Raw genomic sequence first — 16,968 nt, forward strand, 5'->3', positions numbered from 1 at the left:
AAATGAACGCAAGGACCGATTACAAAATGCCCAAGTCAAAATGATCGGTGTGCCCTTATATACCAGATTTGGGGAAGAAAGATTACATCTGGTTCCCAAATTCAAACCCACAATGGAACAAGATTGAGTTGCATCCTACTTCACAAACCTTTATGTTTGCAGATACATTTTTATCTACAGTAGTGCTTTATACAAGCAAACCACAGGACTTCAGAAACCAGAGGAAGAACTAACTGCTGCTCCGACCAATGTCAGCAGTCGGCCCTCCCCGCAGTGGAAAGACGCACGGGTGACCTCTGCTGGGAAGACCAACAGCCTTGGATTCTGGAAAGCTCTCGGGAAGTCTAGGGAGGCTACAACAATGCTGCCAACGCATCCTTCACACCACTGTATCCCAAGTCCTATTTCTTCAAAAAGGAGAACATCAGGATGTCCGTCATATGGACCTAGATGTGGTAGAGACTGCAGAGAACAAAGGAGGGGGCACAACACCTCTCCTGTTGACACGGCCAGAATTTCTGAAGCTGACGCCGGGGGAGCGCAGGAGCCTCTGCCTCAGGCCACCCGCATGCTGCTGTCTCCTACCTACTCCCAGGAGAGGTAAGCAGTCGTGGTGTCGGCCGACCAATCCCTGGCTTCAGTGAAAGAAGAGCAGAGCTCCAGGATTCAGGAAAGACAGTGTTGTTCTCACACTGCGATTCTACACGAGTTTTTCTCAGTTAGTTGACTTCTAGGCAGAACTGAGCTCCACCAGCATGACCCGGGGAGGCATCTTCTGTTAAACCCAGTGTAATGCAGAAAGGTCAGATTACAACACTTTTTCGGGCTCCTTCTTCAGTAGGAACCCTGCAGACATTTCAGGCTGTAAGGCTGTTGATTGATACGCTGCTTTCATTCTCAAATTTATTTTGCGTGCTGGGAAGTTACTACTCACAGTTATTATTCTTAATAACATGAGCTTTTAAAGCCTTACTGCTTTATCACAGGTGGTTTTTCGGGATCCAGGGGGCATGTAATTTCTGCATCTCATGGAAATCAGAGAAAAATCAGGATTCACTGCAGAGGAATTCTCTTAACAGCAAACTACCAGGGGCAAAAAACAGTATCATTAAGAGACAGAAGCTATATTATGCATTTAAGACAACGAAACAGCAGTAGAAAACGAGTGGTGTGAAGGACATGAATGCAAGTTTACTCATCAGTAGTACATTTATCCGTCATCTGCTGGCAGAAATCAGAGATGCCTCCCCCCGGCTGGCACAGTTCTCCGAGCCCGGCCTGCTCAGGCGCAGTGCTGGCAGCGGCCCGGGGCTCCTGGCCGGGCGCACAGCCCGCCGACCCGCCGCTCTGTGCACTGGGATGGCAAGCGCTTGGTTCGCAGGCGGGTGGCCCTGCTGGGGGCCCCTCGGGTAAACTCAAAAGGGACGGTAACACACGTTCACCATCAGGAGTACTTTTTTCTTTTTCAGAAATTAAAAGTGAGAGCGGGCAATCTGAAGCTGAGTACTTCGCAAGTATCTGGATCTGTTCTTGACTTAGCGCTGCTTCTTTACAGACCTGCTGGCACAGTCCAGTGAGGTTCTGCTTCGTCTCGCCCAGCGTGGACAAAATGTGATCTCTCTCTTTCAACAAGCTCTCCTTTTCATTTTGCTGGGAGGGGGAAGGAGAAGACAATGACTCGTGTTTAGTTTAGTAGCTCAATCAACATTTCTAAGGTAACCAAACATTTCGTATCTACTGCTGTCTTCTCATTAAATAAGATCACATAGAATTTTTACTTTCAACTCAATCCAAAAATCTACTAAGTACCTCAGAGGCCCATGATCCCTCATCCAAAATTCTGAGGCCCAGATGTATCACAGGATTCAGAATATTTCAGATTTTAGAAGACAACGTGGATGCACACATAATCCCTCTAGCAGGGTCTGGGGCAGTACCCCCACTGTCAAACATCTTCACATTTCTAAATAAAACACATTAAAATATAAAATTATGCACAACGTGGGAGAAAGAAGGACACAGCCCGATGTCAGCCAACATCAGTTTTCTGATCAAATACTTTATGACAAACTTGCCAGGTCTTCAGAGCTTTCTGGATTTGCAGATTGTAAACAAATGTGGGCCTGACATTTGAGACAGAATATAACCAAAAGTACAAGTACAGTCATCATAACTATGCAACTCTAATCATGGAGCATTTAGTTCATGACAGATATTGTGCTCAATGCTTTCAGATATGCAATCTCAACTGTCATTCATGCAATGACTCTGTTGATTTAAGTACTAATGAACCCATTTCATGGATGGGACACTGAGTTTAATGTGCTCAGAGTCAGAAAGCTAGTGAGTGAATTACTCAAATGTGAGGAGTTTGGGGAGGAATTTTATGCTTTTTAATTACTATTTTTGGTGCTGTTATTATTACTACTTAATTTTTTTTTTTTTTTTATCCCTACAGGAACGATCCAACCACAGAATGTTTCAAAAGTTTTCCTGGTTCCTGCCTTCCTATCCACCATCACTTGCTGATGCTGTCTCTTTCCATCAAGGTCCCACCTTGTCCTTCCTATTCTACCAACCCTGCATTGCTTCTTACCTGTATGAGCCAGGAAACCAAATAATCTTTAATCTTATAAATTAAGAGTAAATAAATGTTGATAGGTGAAAGGTTTCTCCTATACAACTTAATGACACTCTCTTGGCTTTCTGCTCACTGGCAGGCCCTGGAGAGCAGAGGTTGGAGGCTAACATCAGACCATTTATTTCAGAGTGATAATCAACAATGACCATCCTTTAAATGGATTCTATTCTGGAACAAAATCAGCTAAAAGGGTAAAAAGAAATTTACTTTATATAAAAGTGCTGCTACGGTTTTACGTAAAAGTTTTTCTTAAAAAATTATACACGAATCTAATTATTGATAGTTTTTAAATATTTCAAGGCATCTAATGTTTTGAATATAAAGTACTAAATTGTATTTTTTTAATTTATTTTATTTACTTATTAGAGAGAGAGCACAAGTAGAGGTAGAAGGAGAGAGACAAGCTGACTCCCCACTAAGCAGAGAGCCTGACATGGCGCTGGATCCCAAGACCCTGTTATCACAACCTGAGCCAAAGTCAGGTGCTTAACCAACTGAGCCACCCACCACCCCAAAGTACTCAATTTTATATCACCAAGTATTCTCCAGTTTGTTCATATTTTTATAGAATTGTTCTATTTTGGAAAGACACGTACAGGTCAAGAATATATATATATTTTTTAAATATAAATGAATAAATAAATAAAACCAAAATCAGTGTTTGACAGTGTATTTTTGGTTACAGAAAGTTTGTCAGTTGTAGGCTTCTGATAAAATGAATCCACAGGTACTGAGAGGGCAAGAACAGGGCCTACCACTCTACCTGCCCAAGAAGGAATATATTTAATGTGATCAGTACCCACTTCCTTTTATGGTCTCCTAAAAGCCAAACCAAATGAGGATGGAAACAAAGCTTCTAGAGGAAAATAAGAAGTATTTTTCCTGAGTCACAATACTCAGCCATGGACTCCTCTATCGAAGCTGAATGAGTCTCCGCTCTAAACATAAACAGATGAAATGTTTCTCGTTTGTTGTTTTTTTTAAAGATTTTATTTATTGGACAGAGAGAGATTACAAGCAGGGGAGTGGCAGGCAGAGAGAGAGGGAGAACCAGACCCCCTACCAAGCAGGGAGCCTGATGTGGGGCTCAATCCCAGGACCCTGGGATCACAACCTGAGCTGAAGGCAGATGTTTAACTGACTGAGCCACCCAGGATGAAGTGTTAACTGCTGATTGGTCTTTTAAATTAAACATGGCTAAGCAAAATCATGAGTTCTAAGCTTTCTCCCAGAAATCAGAATGGCTACTTTAAACCTACAGATACTAGAAAGATGACAAATACTTTATAACTCCTATTATCTTTAGATAAACACTGATATGACCTTAAATATTCTCCCTACTCCTACCCCACTAAATAATGGGTGACATGATGACACTCTTTGTGTGTCCCATACAGAATGACCTGCTTACAACTAAAACCAACAGGTACAACCCTGGAACTCTACCATGATTAAATGCTCCCAGATTTTCCCCTGTACTTAAACTCCCACACAGGTAAGTTTCCAGGCAGTTAGCTGATTTTTCCATTTCATTCTAATTCTAAAACACAAATTTACTTTGGTAATATTCATTAAATGAAAATAACTCAACTTAATTGCATCATGGTATCTTATTAAAGCTACCTCCCAAACATGCTCTACCAGCATCTATATTTTTTACCTACTCTACCTATTTCTACAATATATTTTAATTCTCCTATATACACCTATATTTCTATTTGTACAATACACCTATTTCTACAATATATTTTACCTATTTATACCATATATTTTAATTTTTCTACCTACTTCCACTATATATGTTTATTTTTCTACCTATTTATATATTTTAATTTTCCTGTAATACAATCATATAAAGCACAAGTCTGAGGTACTGTGGCTTTAAACGCAGATCTATAAGAAAAATAAAACTGGCATCCTGGTGCCATTCTGCATTTTATCACAACAAATTTACATTCAAATCCACATTTTCAATAGCTAGTATGCAATATTCACTCAAACACAGGAAGTTTAAAAAATATATTTTAAATATAACTCATCCAATAAAGATAAGGGATAAAAGACTTTGGCACCAAAAGGACTAGCTGACAGTGACAATTTTTTAGGTTAAAGAGTACTCACTACTAGGCAATGGTGATTGATGGTTCCTTATGATGTAAAGCCTCTACATAAACAGGAGAAATATACAAGTGGCCCTTAAAAGTATAAATACAAATGCTCAATTTCACTTATAAGAGAACAAAAATAAAAGCCACCATGCAATACCAATTCTCATGATCAGAATGAAAAAAACCCAAAGCTGAGGAAAAACTCCTTGCTGAGGCTGTGGGCAGACAGATACACAGATGCAGCTAGCTGGTGGGAAGGCAAAATACTACAACCGCTACTGAGCAGAATTTATTCATATCTAACAAAATTACATATGTATTTACCCTTGATCTAACAATCCTACTTCTAAGAATCTATCCCTAAGGACACATCTCCTTAAACACACACACACACACACACACACACACAAAAAAAAATGTATAAAGTTATTCATTGCAGTGTCCCAAATGTCCACCAATAAGAAACTGGTATGGACACTATGCTATAGTCACAGCTGAATATATGGAGCTGTAAAAGGAATGACAACCTCGGGGCACCTGGGGGCTCAGTCAGTTGGGTGTGTGACCCTTGACTTCAGGTCAGGTCATGATCTCAGGGTCATGGGATCGAGTCCCACAGCTGACTCTAAGCTCAGCACAGAGTCTGCTTGAGATTCTCTCTCTCTCTCTCCCTCTGCCCCCCACCCATCACACTCTAAATAAACAGATAAACAAGTTAATAAATAAAATCTTTAAAAAAAAAAAAGAATGACAACCTTTTTGAACTAAAAGTGTTTCCTGTAAACCACTTCTTAAGTGAAAACAGTAAAATACAGAAAGTACATATAGAATGTTTAGTAGCAGAAAGGGTACTAAGATAAACACAAAATACTAACCTGTTTTTAGAAAAAAAAAAAAAAAAAAAAACAAGGAAAAAATTCAGAGGCCAATAAAAAGTTACCCATAGGAAATAGCTACGAATAGGGTATAGGGAGAGCATGGGCTCAAGACTTTTTGGAGTACAGCTTTTTTTAAACATAGTTTTAACTTCTGAAACATATCAATGCTTTATATATTTGAAAATTACACAAAAACTGTGAAGAGCAAATCATATAATACAAACAGAAACAGATTAATTTTATCGTATATCAAATTGCTAGCACAGACAAAAAAATTACTTCAATTTCAATAGTATGGAATATATTTAAGGACAAAAAAGGGCAAACAAATCTTAAATTTTACTCCATCTGCTTATTGTTAATAGTAATACTGATGCTGTAATTTTGTGATTACATAAAATATATAATTATATATTTTAACATATAATTATAACTATAATATAGTTATGATACATTTACTATTTGCTTTATACTAACACATACAATTATATTTACTATTACTTTAACAAAATCTTTCCTGTTTGCTTTATACTTATATATATGTAGTCATATATTATAAATATATTTGCATAAAGCAAAGAGAAAATATATTAATATAACCGGGAGCCAAGATTTTCCCTATAATGGAAAGAGACAAAAGACAAACATAGAAGCAAAGAGAAAAGCTCTATACTACGAAATTTTTACTGAAAATATCTACATGAACTTGTGATTTCTATTATTTTTTTTACTTTTATTTATCAAAGCATGACAAACATACTTAATGTACACATGATTTTACACACAAACATACACACACAATTTCCCAGATCAACACACCCCAGCAAAACGCATGCTTTCTTAAGTTTAATACCTGCTAAAAGGAATCAGGGAATTTTGAAGAAATGATTCCAAATCTTGGGACACAGGAGATCTAAGGTGAGCCTGTGACATATTATTCCAGGGGGCACAGAACCACTAATGGGGTCATGTCAAAAGGACATAGCAGCTGGCTTGGGCGGGGGGCGGTTCTCTTTGGCCAAGTTTGAGAAAATATCAACATCAAAAAGGCTAATGACTACTATGGACTATAAGAAATTCAATTAGGAAAAAATTAATCCCTGAGTCCATAGTGATACTAAAAGAGTGTGGTAGGGGGGAGGGAAAACAGGAGGAAAGAAAAGTTATTTTTAAAAGAGGAATACCAGAACGCCTGGGTGGCTCAGTCAGTTAAGCATCTACCTTTGGCTCAGGTCATGATCCCAGAGTCCTGGGATCGAGCCCCACATCAGACTCTGCTCAGCGGGGAGCCTGCTTCTCCCTCTCCCTCTTCCTCCGTGCTCTAACTCTCTAAAATAAATGAGTAAAAATCTTTTCAAAAAATTAAAAATAAAAATAAATAAGAGGAATACCAAAAAATAAATAAATAAGTAAAAAAGAAAAGAGGAGTATCAATTAAGCATGACTGTAAGTGGAACAAAGGACAGAAGTGGAAAAGTCACTATTTCGCAACATCCATGGTAAAGGTCACCAACATATACTAGAAAACAAAAAATGTCGGAGTAGTGGGGAACAGGATGCTCCTAAATGGCCTAAGTAATACTTCACAGATTACTGAACAATTACAGAGGAAAAAACATAACCTGGAAAATCCCCACCTATGCAAGTGGGCCACCCTGCCAGCGCGTGCCCCACCACACAACACAACAGAAAGGACACAACACCAATTCACATTTCACTTCACTTCAACATCGTAAACTTTTGCAGTTTATGTGAAAATGGAAGAACAAGCTAAAACTAATTGTTAAAAACAATCAATTTTTTTTTTTAAGATTTTATTTATTTGACAGAGAGAGATCACAAGGAGGCAGAGAGGCAGGCAGAGAGAGAGGGGGAAGCAGGCTCCCTGCTGAACAGAGAGCCCGATGCAGGACTCGATCCCAGGACCCTGAGATCATGACCTGAGCTGAAGGCAGAAGCTTAACCCACTGAGCCACCCAGGCACCCCAAAACAATCAATTATTAAAAGTGGGACATTTTAGAGAAATTTGGCCGGGACTCCTCAAAAAGTTACTTTTAAAAGTGATTTTAAAAAGGGGTTGGGGAGCGCTCTAGATTTAGAGACTAAAAGGCATAACCAGATGTGTTCTGTGATGACTGGACCCTAGTTTGGGGAAAAAAGTGTATATATGAAATATATCTGGGGAACAATGAGCATAATCTGAATAGGAAGTAAATATAATATAGAGGATTTATTTTTTCTCAGGTGGGATAAAAATACTGGTAAAGATATGTAAGAATGTCTGTTTTTTAGGAGATACATGTGTTAGCATTTAGGGGTGAAATGTCATAATGTGGTGGCTTTTAAATGATTCAGAAAATAAAAGAAGAGCAACAGAGACCAAGAGAGAAAAGACAGTGAGACCAAGATCAACCAACTGTGCTTAGAAAGAGACCAAAACGGACTGACAGGGAGAGACACAGACAGACAGACAGACAGACCAGCCTAACCAGAGCAGGGACATACATCTGCCCAGAAAGACCAACAGAGAAGCAAATGTGACAAAATGTCAGTAACTGTTGAATTGACATGAGGATGTTTATTACACTATTCATTTCACTTTCCTGAAAGCTTGAAATTTTCAGAAGGCAAGGGAGGAAGACGAAATCTAAAGAAAACATGAGAACACATAAACCTGGCTCCCTCTGAGAATACACGCATTTTATTGGCAAGGACTACCTCTCGTTTATCTTTGATTTCCTGGTACCCAGCACAACATTTAATATGCTTGGCAGATGCTCAGAGAAAGAAAAGAGAACTACTTTTATTTAAAAATACTACAAGATTTGTTGAGCCCTGGACATGTGCTGAGTAATACAAAAATCTTCCCATCCCTAATGGCAAGTGATCTTTGCACAGATCCTGTGGGAGATGCTATCCTTATCCCCATATCACCAATGAGGGAATGTTGGTATTAGAGGTAAAATAATGTCCCCAGGCCACAAAGCTACCAAAGTAGTCAGACAAAATTTCCAGCCATTTGACTCCATAGCCTCCATCTGAACTCTGTGTCCCAGTGCAACAGGCTCTCAAATTTAAATGGGCATAAAGATTTTCCCTGGAAACACTTATAAAATGCATACTTCTGAGCCCCTCTCACAACTCTGGGGTGGGATTAAGCAACATGCATTTTATTTTCCTATTGATCTTTTTTTTTAGGAAAGTGCATTTTTGAAAGGACATCCCCAGATAACTCTGATGCCAATGGTCCACAAACCACATTTCAAGGTGTGCTGCTCAAAGGTATCACAGAATGGCAATGGGCAAATCCAGAAGGGCCCAGTGGGTGAGTCTGGAGAGGGCAGTGTGCATGTGGGTAGAGCAGCCAGTAGCATGTGGTTTATTCTTAACCTGTGCTGAAACAGGTTTATTTTTAATAAAATAATGTAATCTTCCCATAAGATGCAAACATTAAGGACAAATGAGGTCTCTGTACTCCTATACCATCACAATGGACAATGGCAATGAAACAAAATGATGTCTTAATTCAAGTGGTTTTCTGAAGATTCTGATTCTGATATCAATCAATATTTGATGCCATCTAAGAGAAACACACTTTGATAACTTTTTTCTTTAAAAGCTAAATTCCTTGGGGTGCCTAAGTGGCTCAGTGGGTTAGCCTCTGCCTTCGGCTCAGGTCAAGATCTCAGGGTCCTGGGATGGACTCCCACATCGGGCTCTTTGCTCGGTGGGAAGCCTGCTTCCCCCTCTCTCTCTACCTGCCTCTTTGCCTACTTGTGATTTCTCTCTCTCTCTCTGTCAAATAACTAACTAACTAACTAAATAAATAAATAAATAAATGCTGAGTTCCTTTGGGCGCCTGGGTGGCTCAGTGGGTTAAAGCCTCTGCCTTCGACTCAGGTCATGATCCCAGGGTCCTGGATCGAGCCCCACATCGGGCTCCTGCTCAGCAGGGAGCCTGCTTCCCACCCCCCTTCTCTGCCTGCTCTCTGTCTACTTGTGATCTCTGTCAAATAAATAAATAAAATCTTTAAAAAAAAAAAAAAAGCTGAGTTCCTTTGATTTCAGGGTTACCTTTCCTTGAGGCCAAAATGGTATAGAAACATATTATTTGCTAACTTTGGAATTAATGTTCCAGAAAAAAAAAAAAACATGGACCTTGTAAAGAACCCTATAAAGATAAGAGCTTTGTAAGCCAAATACATAAACAGAAGTTGAATGATTCTTGAACTTTGTATATTGGTTTAAAAAAAAAAAAGCCATGTTATTGGTTGGTTTGTAGATTATACATATTCAAAATCCTTATTGTGAATATAATGCCAAATCAACACTTAACCTCTAATACACTATCAAATTTTAAATAAATGTTAGAGTTACCATCAATTTAAATAAATACACATCTTTCTTTTTCTTCAAGGGTTCCAGTTAGATTCTGCAGGACTTCTTGTTGAGAAATACAGCTCATTAATTTACTGAATTCGAACTAACATCACCCTTTCGCTTCCCCAGCACACTCAGACTATTAAAGTGTTTTTTATACATGATCATTATTCCGTGGACCCATCTTGAGGACTTTTTAGAATCACTGTTCTTACTGTAACTGAAACACTTCTTTCATGTGTTGATCCATCCAGTCTATTATGCTATGACTCTTAGGACAAACCACAGAAAGTTTATAGCCAACAGCCAAAGACTGAAGCTTACTGAAATATGGGACCCTTCACATGAATATCACCAGACCAGTTACTGGGCATTTATTTATATGTTAACCTAATCAGTTAGCGGCTATAGTAACATGGCTGTTTAGTTACAAAACAAGTATTTTCCCTTAAATAGGTTTGCTAAAATACCACCCAGACTATAAATACTGGGAAATAACTGCTTGTCTACTGGCCATGTTTCCAAAGAGTATCATTTAAAAACAAACGAACAGATCTGTCACGGTCCCCCACATTCTCAGCTCTCCATACTAGTAAACACAAACTTGCGGTAGAAGTGTGGCTGTTAACTACTATAGGCCCTGCTCTCTTTACCAAAAGACAAGACCCATAACATCACCCAATAACCAGGGTCTAAATTCTAAGTAAACTTCTTAATGTAATAAATATCTTAAGGCTCAAATTATTTTACTTCTAGGAAAAGGGCCAGCTTTCTTAGTCCTATAAGCTAATAAGTAACACACTCTCTGCTTATTTTCACCAGAGAGAGATCTGTGGCAAGACTGAACTTTACAAGTGCCCCTTACCCTTTGCAACTGGAGTGTGTCTGGATAAATTACTAGAACCGTGAGCAGCATGAAGGACTGGGCAGAGTTTAAGGAAGCTAAAGCACAAGGCAAGTCACTCTGCTCAAAAAAAAAAAAAAAAGCTAGCATGTCTTCTCTGGTGATACTGGGGAGAAGAATGAAACTGGGCTGAGCTCGGACCGGCGCACACCTGGGTGAGCAGATCGCTGGCAGACTATCTACTCTGCCTGCCCAAGGGGGGCTCTCAGCAGCTACGTCGCCGCTATCTGTTCCTGCTCTCTCATCACAGAAGAGGACACCTGAGCTGAAATAAGCCAATTAGATGCTCACCTCCTTGGGAATTTAGAACTAAAACTGTCATCTCCATCTGCACTAGACCCTGGAGGAGAGTGAACTATACGGAAGTCACACTGCAGCCATTCATCCCATGTGCACTCAGTGGCACAGAGAGCCACCCATGGAGTGCCGCGTGAGCAGGTGCAGAGAGAGGAGCTGAGAGAGAAGACTGTCTGGGTTCCTGGCACTTTTCCACTTGCTCGTTCTATGCTACTTACAAGGCCTGCTCCATTCTTTGGTCTCTATATGAGACACGCCTCTATCCTTACAACAAATGCATTCATTAAGTCATTCATTCATGCTTCAGATGGTTTGTTTCTTACAGCCAGTATCCAAATTACTGTAACAGGTAAACAGGGTACTGACCACAACGTATGAGTAAGTTTTTATTTTTCCTCTCTTCTGAAGGTATATAAAGGCACAGACTGGTTTTTTATTTTGTTTTTGTTTTGTTTTGTTTTCTGTGATGAGGGCAAAGATGGATTCAATGGAGGAAATCACAACATTATCATAATAATCAGATACAGCATAAAATAAGGATGCATCTCCTGGACAGACTGTTTCTTTTTACTAAAATGTTGCTGCCCTATTGTTATTCATAGGTAGAATGTTTGTGCTTGAAGACTTGCTACAATCACAATTTTAAACTTTCACCAACAATTAACAAAGACTCAAAACGAAATATTCAAAGAATGTTTTTACTACTTCTAGGGGCTGGCTTCCCTGCTTTCTCCACCACAGTTATTTTCTTTCATACAATGCTTCCTTCCATCAACCATCAGGAGAACAGAGAAACTTGGGTGCAAATGAATCCATTTTTCAATTAATTTATTTTGATGGTGGAGTAAATAACAAGATTCAATAAAGTAAGCATTCTTCTACTTAGAGTCTCATTAGATCTTAAAATTTCTATCCATACCAGCGTATGAGTTTTTTCCCTTAGATGAAAGATCCAAGTTGTTTTATTTGTTCTGGTAGCAACAAAAACAAGTTATTCAAGTTTACAGTTCATTTAAATGAACAACTAGAACATTAGCTTTTATAGACACCAAACACCGACAAAGAGATTAAAGTGTTTCATCATTTCTTTAATCTTTACCCAGACACTAAAAATTCGGTAAACTGTGGGGCACCTGGGTGCCTCAGCTGGTTAATCATCTGCCTTCGGCTCAAGTCATGATCCCGGGGTTCTGGGATCAAGCCCCACATCACTGAGCTTCCTGCTTGGTGGGGCGCTTTCTTTTCCCTCTGCCTCTGTGGGCAGCCCCCCTCATGTTATCTTGTGCTCATGCATGCATTCTCTCTCTCTCAAATAAATAAATAAAATCCTTCAAAAAAGAATTAAGCAGTCAGTAAAATTACCCTTTATTTATATATCATTAAAAAACCACCCAGAAATAGTTCAAAATTTACATGTTATAGCATAACACCCTAAAAAGGTAGAATACTCACATAAGGAAAACAGTCTATGAAAACTCTCATTTTCTCATTTCTTAAACTTTCTGAAAATGTCATATAATTTATTTTCTTAAAATGGTAATTGGTAAATTTTGAAATTAACGTATAACTGAGCATTACAGCTGACTTGGGAATTGAAACAGTGATTTCCTCTATAAAAAAGAAAGAATGAATGAGTTTGGTAGAATTTAAGCAGCAAGAAACTTGTATCCTTACCAGCTTCTCAATTTCTGATTCAAGATTCTGTATGCAGTCAAGTTTCCTCTTGCGACAGCGCTGTGCAGCAATTCTGTTTTTACTTCTTCTTCGAATATCATGGATACATTCCAGTTGTTCTGGAGTCAGCTTGTGCATTTTCAACAAGGATTGAAAATCATTTCGAGAGAGTGAAATTATTCGTTGTGCATTAAATGGCAGTTTTACCTAGAATGTAAAATAAACATGAGTAATTGTTGCCATACTATGGAGTTACACTTAAATCTAGGAAGAGGAAGATACACATCTATATTTTCCAGGGAATTTTATTTAAACTTAAAAAAAAATAGACCTCTATTCCCAATTTCTATATAATCCCTTATTAAAAATGACTGATAATTTGATATTTCTAGATTATTTAAGAGCATTCAGAAAACAAGAAAATTGAGAAGCATATTTTTTTAGCAAATAAAAATATTAACACAAATATTCATGTATTTAAAATAAAGAGAATTTAAGTTCTTTTACTAGGGTATTTTAATAACACAAAAATATCTTTAAACTTCTTTTTAAAGCATTTTTAATGTGTCTGACCAAACTAAAAAATATATATATATATATTTTATACTTTGACTTATATTACTGGGTAGCACTGATTGAACACTGGTATAATTACACTAGTAATTTCTAAGGCATTTCAGAAAATCAAGTTTTCTGTCAAGAGAATAGCAGTTTCATATAACTCAACTTAAAAATCTACACATTTCACTTTCCAGTATAGAAATGGTTAGAAAAGCCTTATGAATATTTCAAAGTCATTTTCAACATACTTAAATTTGGAAAAAGGAGAAATTTTTTTTTTTAAATAAACTGTGTGACAATTTAATGATATTATCAAAAATGCTTACAAAACACTGATCAAGTTTCTCTGGAAACCTACTTAATCTGTCTTTCAAACTTAGAGAAACTAGTTATACAAAATGTTTTAGATTTCTTAAATGTTTTATTTTTTAATATTATTTTCATAGTTCCAAACACTGGGTTTATAAATGCCATAAATAGATCTATAGAAATATCTCACACGTACATATTACTTCTTAAATTAAATCACCTATAACCTCCCTTCAAAGCCAAGCCAGCGGTGGGTGGAGGGGGAGAACATCTGTCCCTCTTTTATTAAACCCATGTCATCCAACAGCTAGAAACTAAAGAAAATGATAAAGAACCAACAAGCATTTATTATCACTGGAATTATGGTAATGTTTTACAAAAAAGCAGCTATCAAATACAAACATTTGTACACAAACTACACAGGTCATGCTTGGTAAGGTTAATACCATATCAGCTACATGTAACTCATGCCAAATTATTAAGACATTAAATTAATGGCTGAAATGGCTAAGGAAAATAAGGAAAAAATTAATGGCTCTGAAAAACTAAGGCAAAGAAAACTCAGCATTAGAAGCCACATTCCTACACCTAGTCACTACTAAGTCACTGCTAAGTGACTAGTCCAGGGATCCTGTGGCAATGAATAAGATAGGAATATATGTTGCATTTTTCCAGGAGTTACCATGTAACAGTCACAGACTCTTTTCTTCCCTGTCTTGGGACACGGTATTTGATTTAAACAATTAAACAGCCAACGTGTGAATCCACTCCAAGGCAAACATAAATATACCTGCTTGAAATACATGAACGGAGAAGTCCTGTTCTTCACCACAGAAGAGTGGTCACACTCTTTTGGTACTGATCACATGGTCTATGGGTTTCCAACCCCCGAGCCTGCTCATATTTCCCTAGTGGCACAACAGGAGCTGACACAGAGTGAATCCTGATTAACACTGGTAAAACAAGGACTTAACAACACACACATTTTCCCCTCACCTCACATTCTTGTTCTCTGGCTGAACAGGGTTCGCTGTCACCTTCAGTATCGGTCTCAGAGTCATCTCCCAAGCTAATCACACAAGCGTATGGGCAAGGTTCCTGCTGGGGTTCTGAAACATACTCAACATTTCCAATTTCCAAATTGCTTGAACAGCCTTCGGTACTCAGAGTACTTATAAAAGGGCAGTTGACAGAACTCAACGTTGTGAAAGTCCTCTGACCCGGCTCTGGGCTCTCACTAATCCTGATACCTAACCAGGGACACTCAGACCGTTTCTGTGAGTAGATCTGTTCTGAGCCATCTTTGGCCACAGCAGGTGATAACTGCATTTGGCAAGAAGAGTCTGTGCTGCAAATGTCACTCCAGAAGCCTTTTGCTAGGTGTTCTGCCACTTCCCGTTCCACACTACTCCGATCGCTAGAGGCAAGGCTACTGTCTTCCCTGGGGCCAGAGTCAGATTTCAAATGTAAATCCTGACTTTCACCAAATGTTTTCTCCTCTTTAACCTCTGTACCTGACAAAGGCTTTTCTGTTAACACTGCTGTGTTTTGCATTCCAGCAAAATTCAAGTCACCATATTGGTCATATGTGTGTAAAAGAGACAGAGAATAGAGCCCATGAGGGTCTGCAGAAGAATTGTGGGGGAAAGGAGTCACTTCCGATTTTTCTGACGGGCAATGAGAAGCAGGATCTTCCTTCTTGGTTTCTTCATGTTCTGTTGCTAATTTACTTTCTTCACATTTTAATATCACCTGCAGATCTGCACAGTCCTGGATTCTTCCCAGACACTCATTTTCAGGTGTCTCATTCGGCTGAACAGAAGCAGCATGAACGTCCTTGACACTGGATTCCACAGTACGGACTCGGTCAGTGCCGAAAGCTTTTTGGAATTTTCTGTATTTGGGGCATAAAGATGGCAAAGCCAGAGCAGCATCCTTTTCTAAGCACATGGATTCACAGGTTTGACTGGCACTGTCTTGCAGAGGAGATGATACTTTTGCATTTGCTTGATACCTATGCAGTTTCCACTGAGAAGTCTGGACATTTTTATTTTCCAAAAATTCCTCCACTTCGTCAATTTCTAAATCCCTCTGGTCCAAAAGTGAAAATTTAAGGTCTGCTTTTTGACAGTGTGATGGGATGCATTTTTTTCTTAGGCATTCTTGCTGGTCAGCAGTGGAGTCCAAAAATTTAAATTTGAGAAACTGAAAGCAGGACTCCTCAATGTCACGTACACCTAAAAATTCCACACACTTGCACACTTCATCCACATTGTCCTTATTTAAAATCAGTTTGGCAGTGTAGGCAAACTGAATCAAAGGTTCAAATCCTTTAACTGTCACCTGTTTAATATACAAAATAAAAACAAATGCATCACTTGAAAGCAGTCTAGTAGATAAAGAAAAGTAGAAGGGGAATAGAGAGATGAATAACTTACTTGGATCATTATAAAACAGGTCTTTTAATTTGTAAGTAAAAATATTCTTCTAGAAAATATAAAGCTAATTAGGAGTCTGGAAAAGCATGCTTAACATACCCCATTCACTGGAACCATACCCTCCACTTTATACCTTACACTCTTAAAGACACATGAATTACAATTTTACTCATATGAGGTAAAGACGGTAAACACAGCCATTATGATATGTGTTGCTCCTTTCTAAAAACAAAGGCTAACCTATAGTTGGCCTTTATCATTTTCTTGGTATTGCCTTATTCACTGATCTCTGCCACAGAAGTGACAATCTGTTGATTCCCCAAACCGTAACAACAATTTCATGGAAGCACGAGTGACAAGCGTAAGCTAAACTGTATGTAGGCTTAGTATCCATCAGAGAGTTGCCCACACAGACCTGTCATAAACAAAAAAGTTCTATATACTTTCTCCAAACTCCTCCTAACAGCTGCTATTTTGTGTCCCAGTGTCACAAGGCTCAACATTCTTCTAGCTGCATTCACTCACTAAATAAAAGCAAGCTATTCTATTCGAGTAAGAGTAAGTATAACCAGCACTTCGCAGACCCGTGAGAGGTCTCTTGGAGGCAGGACATAACAAGGACAGAAACATTTACATGCTTGAGCTCCACAACAGGTTGCTGGGAAAGACATGTGTAAAACCAAGCTCTACAATTATGACACAAAATCACCTTTTGTTTACCAATGCAAAGAAACAATCTCAAGAAAGAAGAAGGGGGGCAGTAGAACACTTACGGAG

The 16,968-nt window shown here is 38.5% G+C and overlaps 1 protein-coding gene across 5 annotated transcripts in view; it reads right to left on the bottom strand.

Moving 5' to 3' along the window:
- Nucleotides 1-996: 996 nt before the first annotated feature.
- BACH1 (BTB domain and CNC homolog 1) overlaps nucleotides 997-16,968 on the bottom strand; it is a 40,130-nt gene continuing 24,158 nt past the window's right edge. For 4 of the 5 annotated variants that reach the window (XM_032865455.1, XM_032865458.1, XM_032865456.1 and 1 more), the window contains exons 3-5: nucleotides 14,750-16,096; nucleotides 12,884-13,090; nucleotides 997-1,650 (exon numbers count right to left, since the gene is read on the bottom strand). In XM_032865455.1, coding sequence (XP_032721346.1) covers nucleotides 1,192-1,650; nucleotides 12,884-13,090; nucleotides 14,750-16,096 — 2,013 coding nt within the window. In that variant the 3' untranslated portion in view covers nucleotides 997-1,191. Of the gene's footprint in view, nucleotides 1,651-1,809; nucleotides 1,964-12,883; nucleotides 13,091-14,749; nucleotides 16,097-16,968 lie in introns of all 5 variants that reach the window. The other variant, XR_004383625.1, reaches the window with a different exon arrangement.

Source organism: Lontra canadensis, unplaced genomic scaffold (genome assembly GCF_010015895.1).
Source record: "Lontra canadensis isolate GAN:19392208 unplaced genomic scaffold, GSC_riverotter_1.0 scaffold29, whole genome shotgun sequence".
Classification (NCBI taxonomy): Eukaryota; Metazoa; Chordata; class Mammalia; order Carnivora; family Mustelidae; genus Lontra; species Lontra canadensis.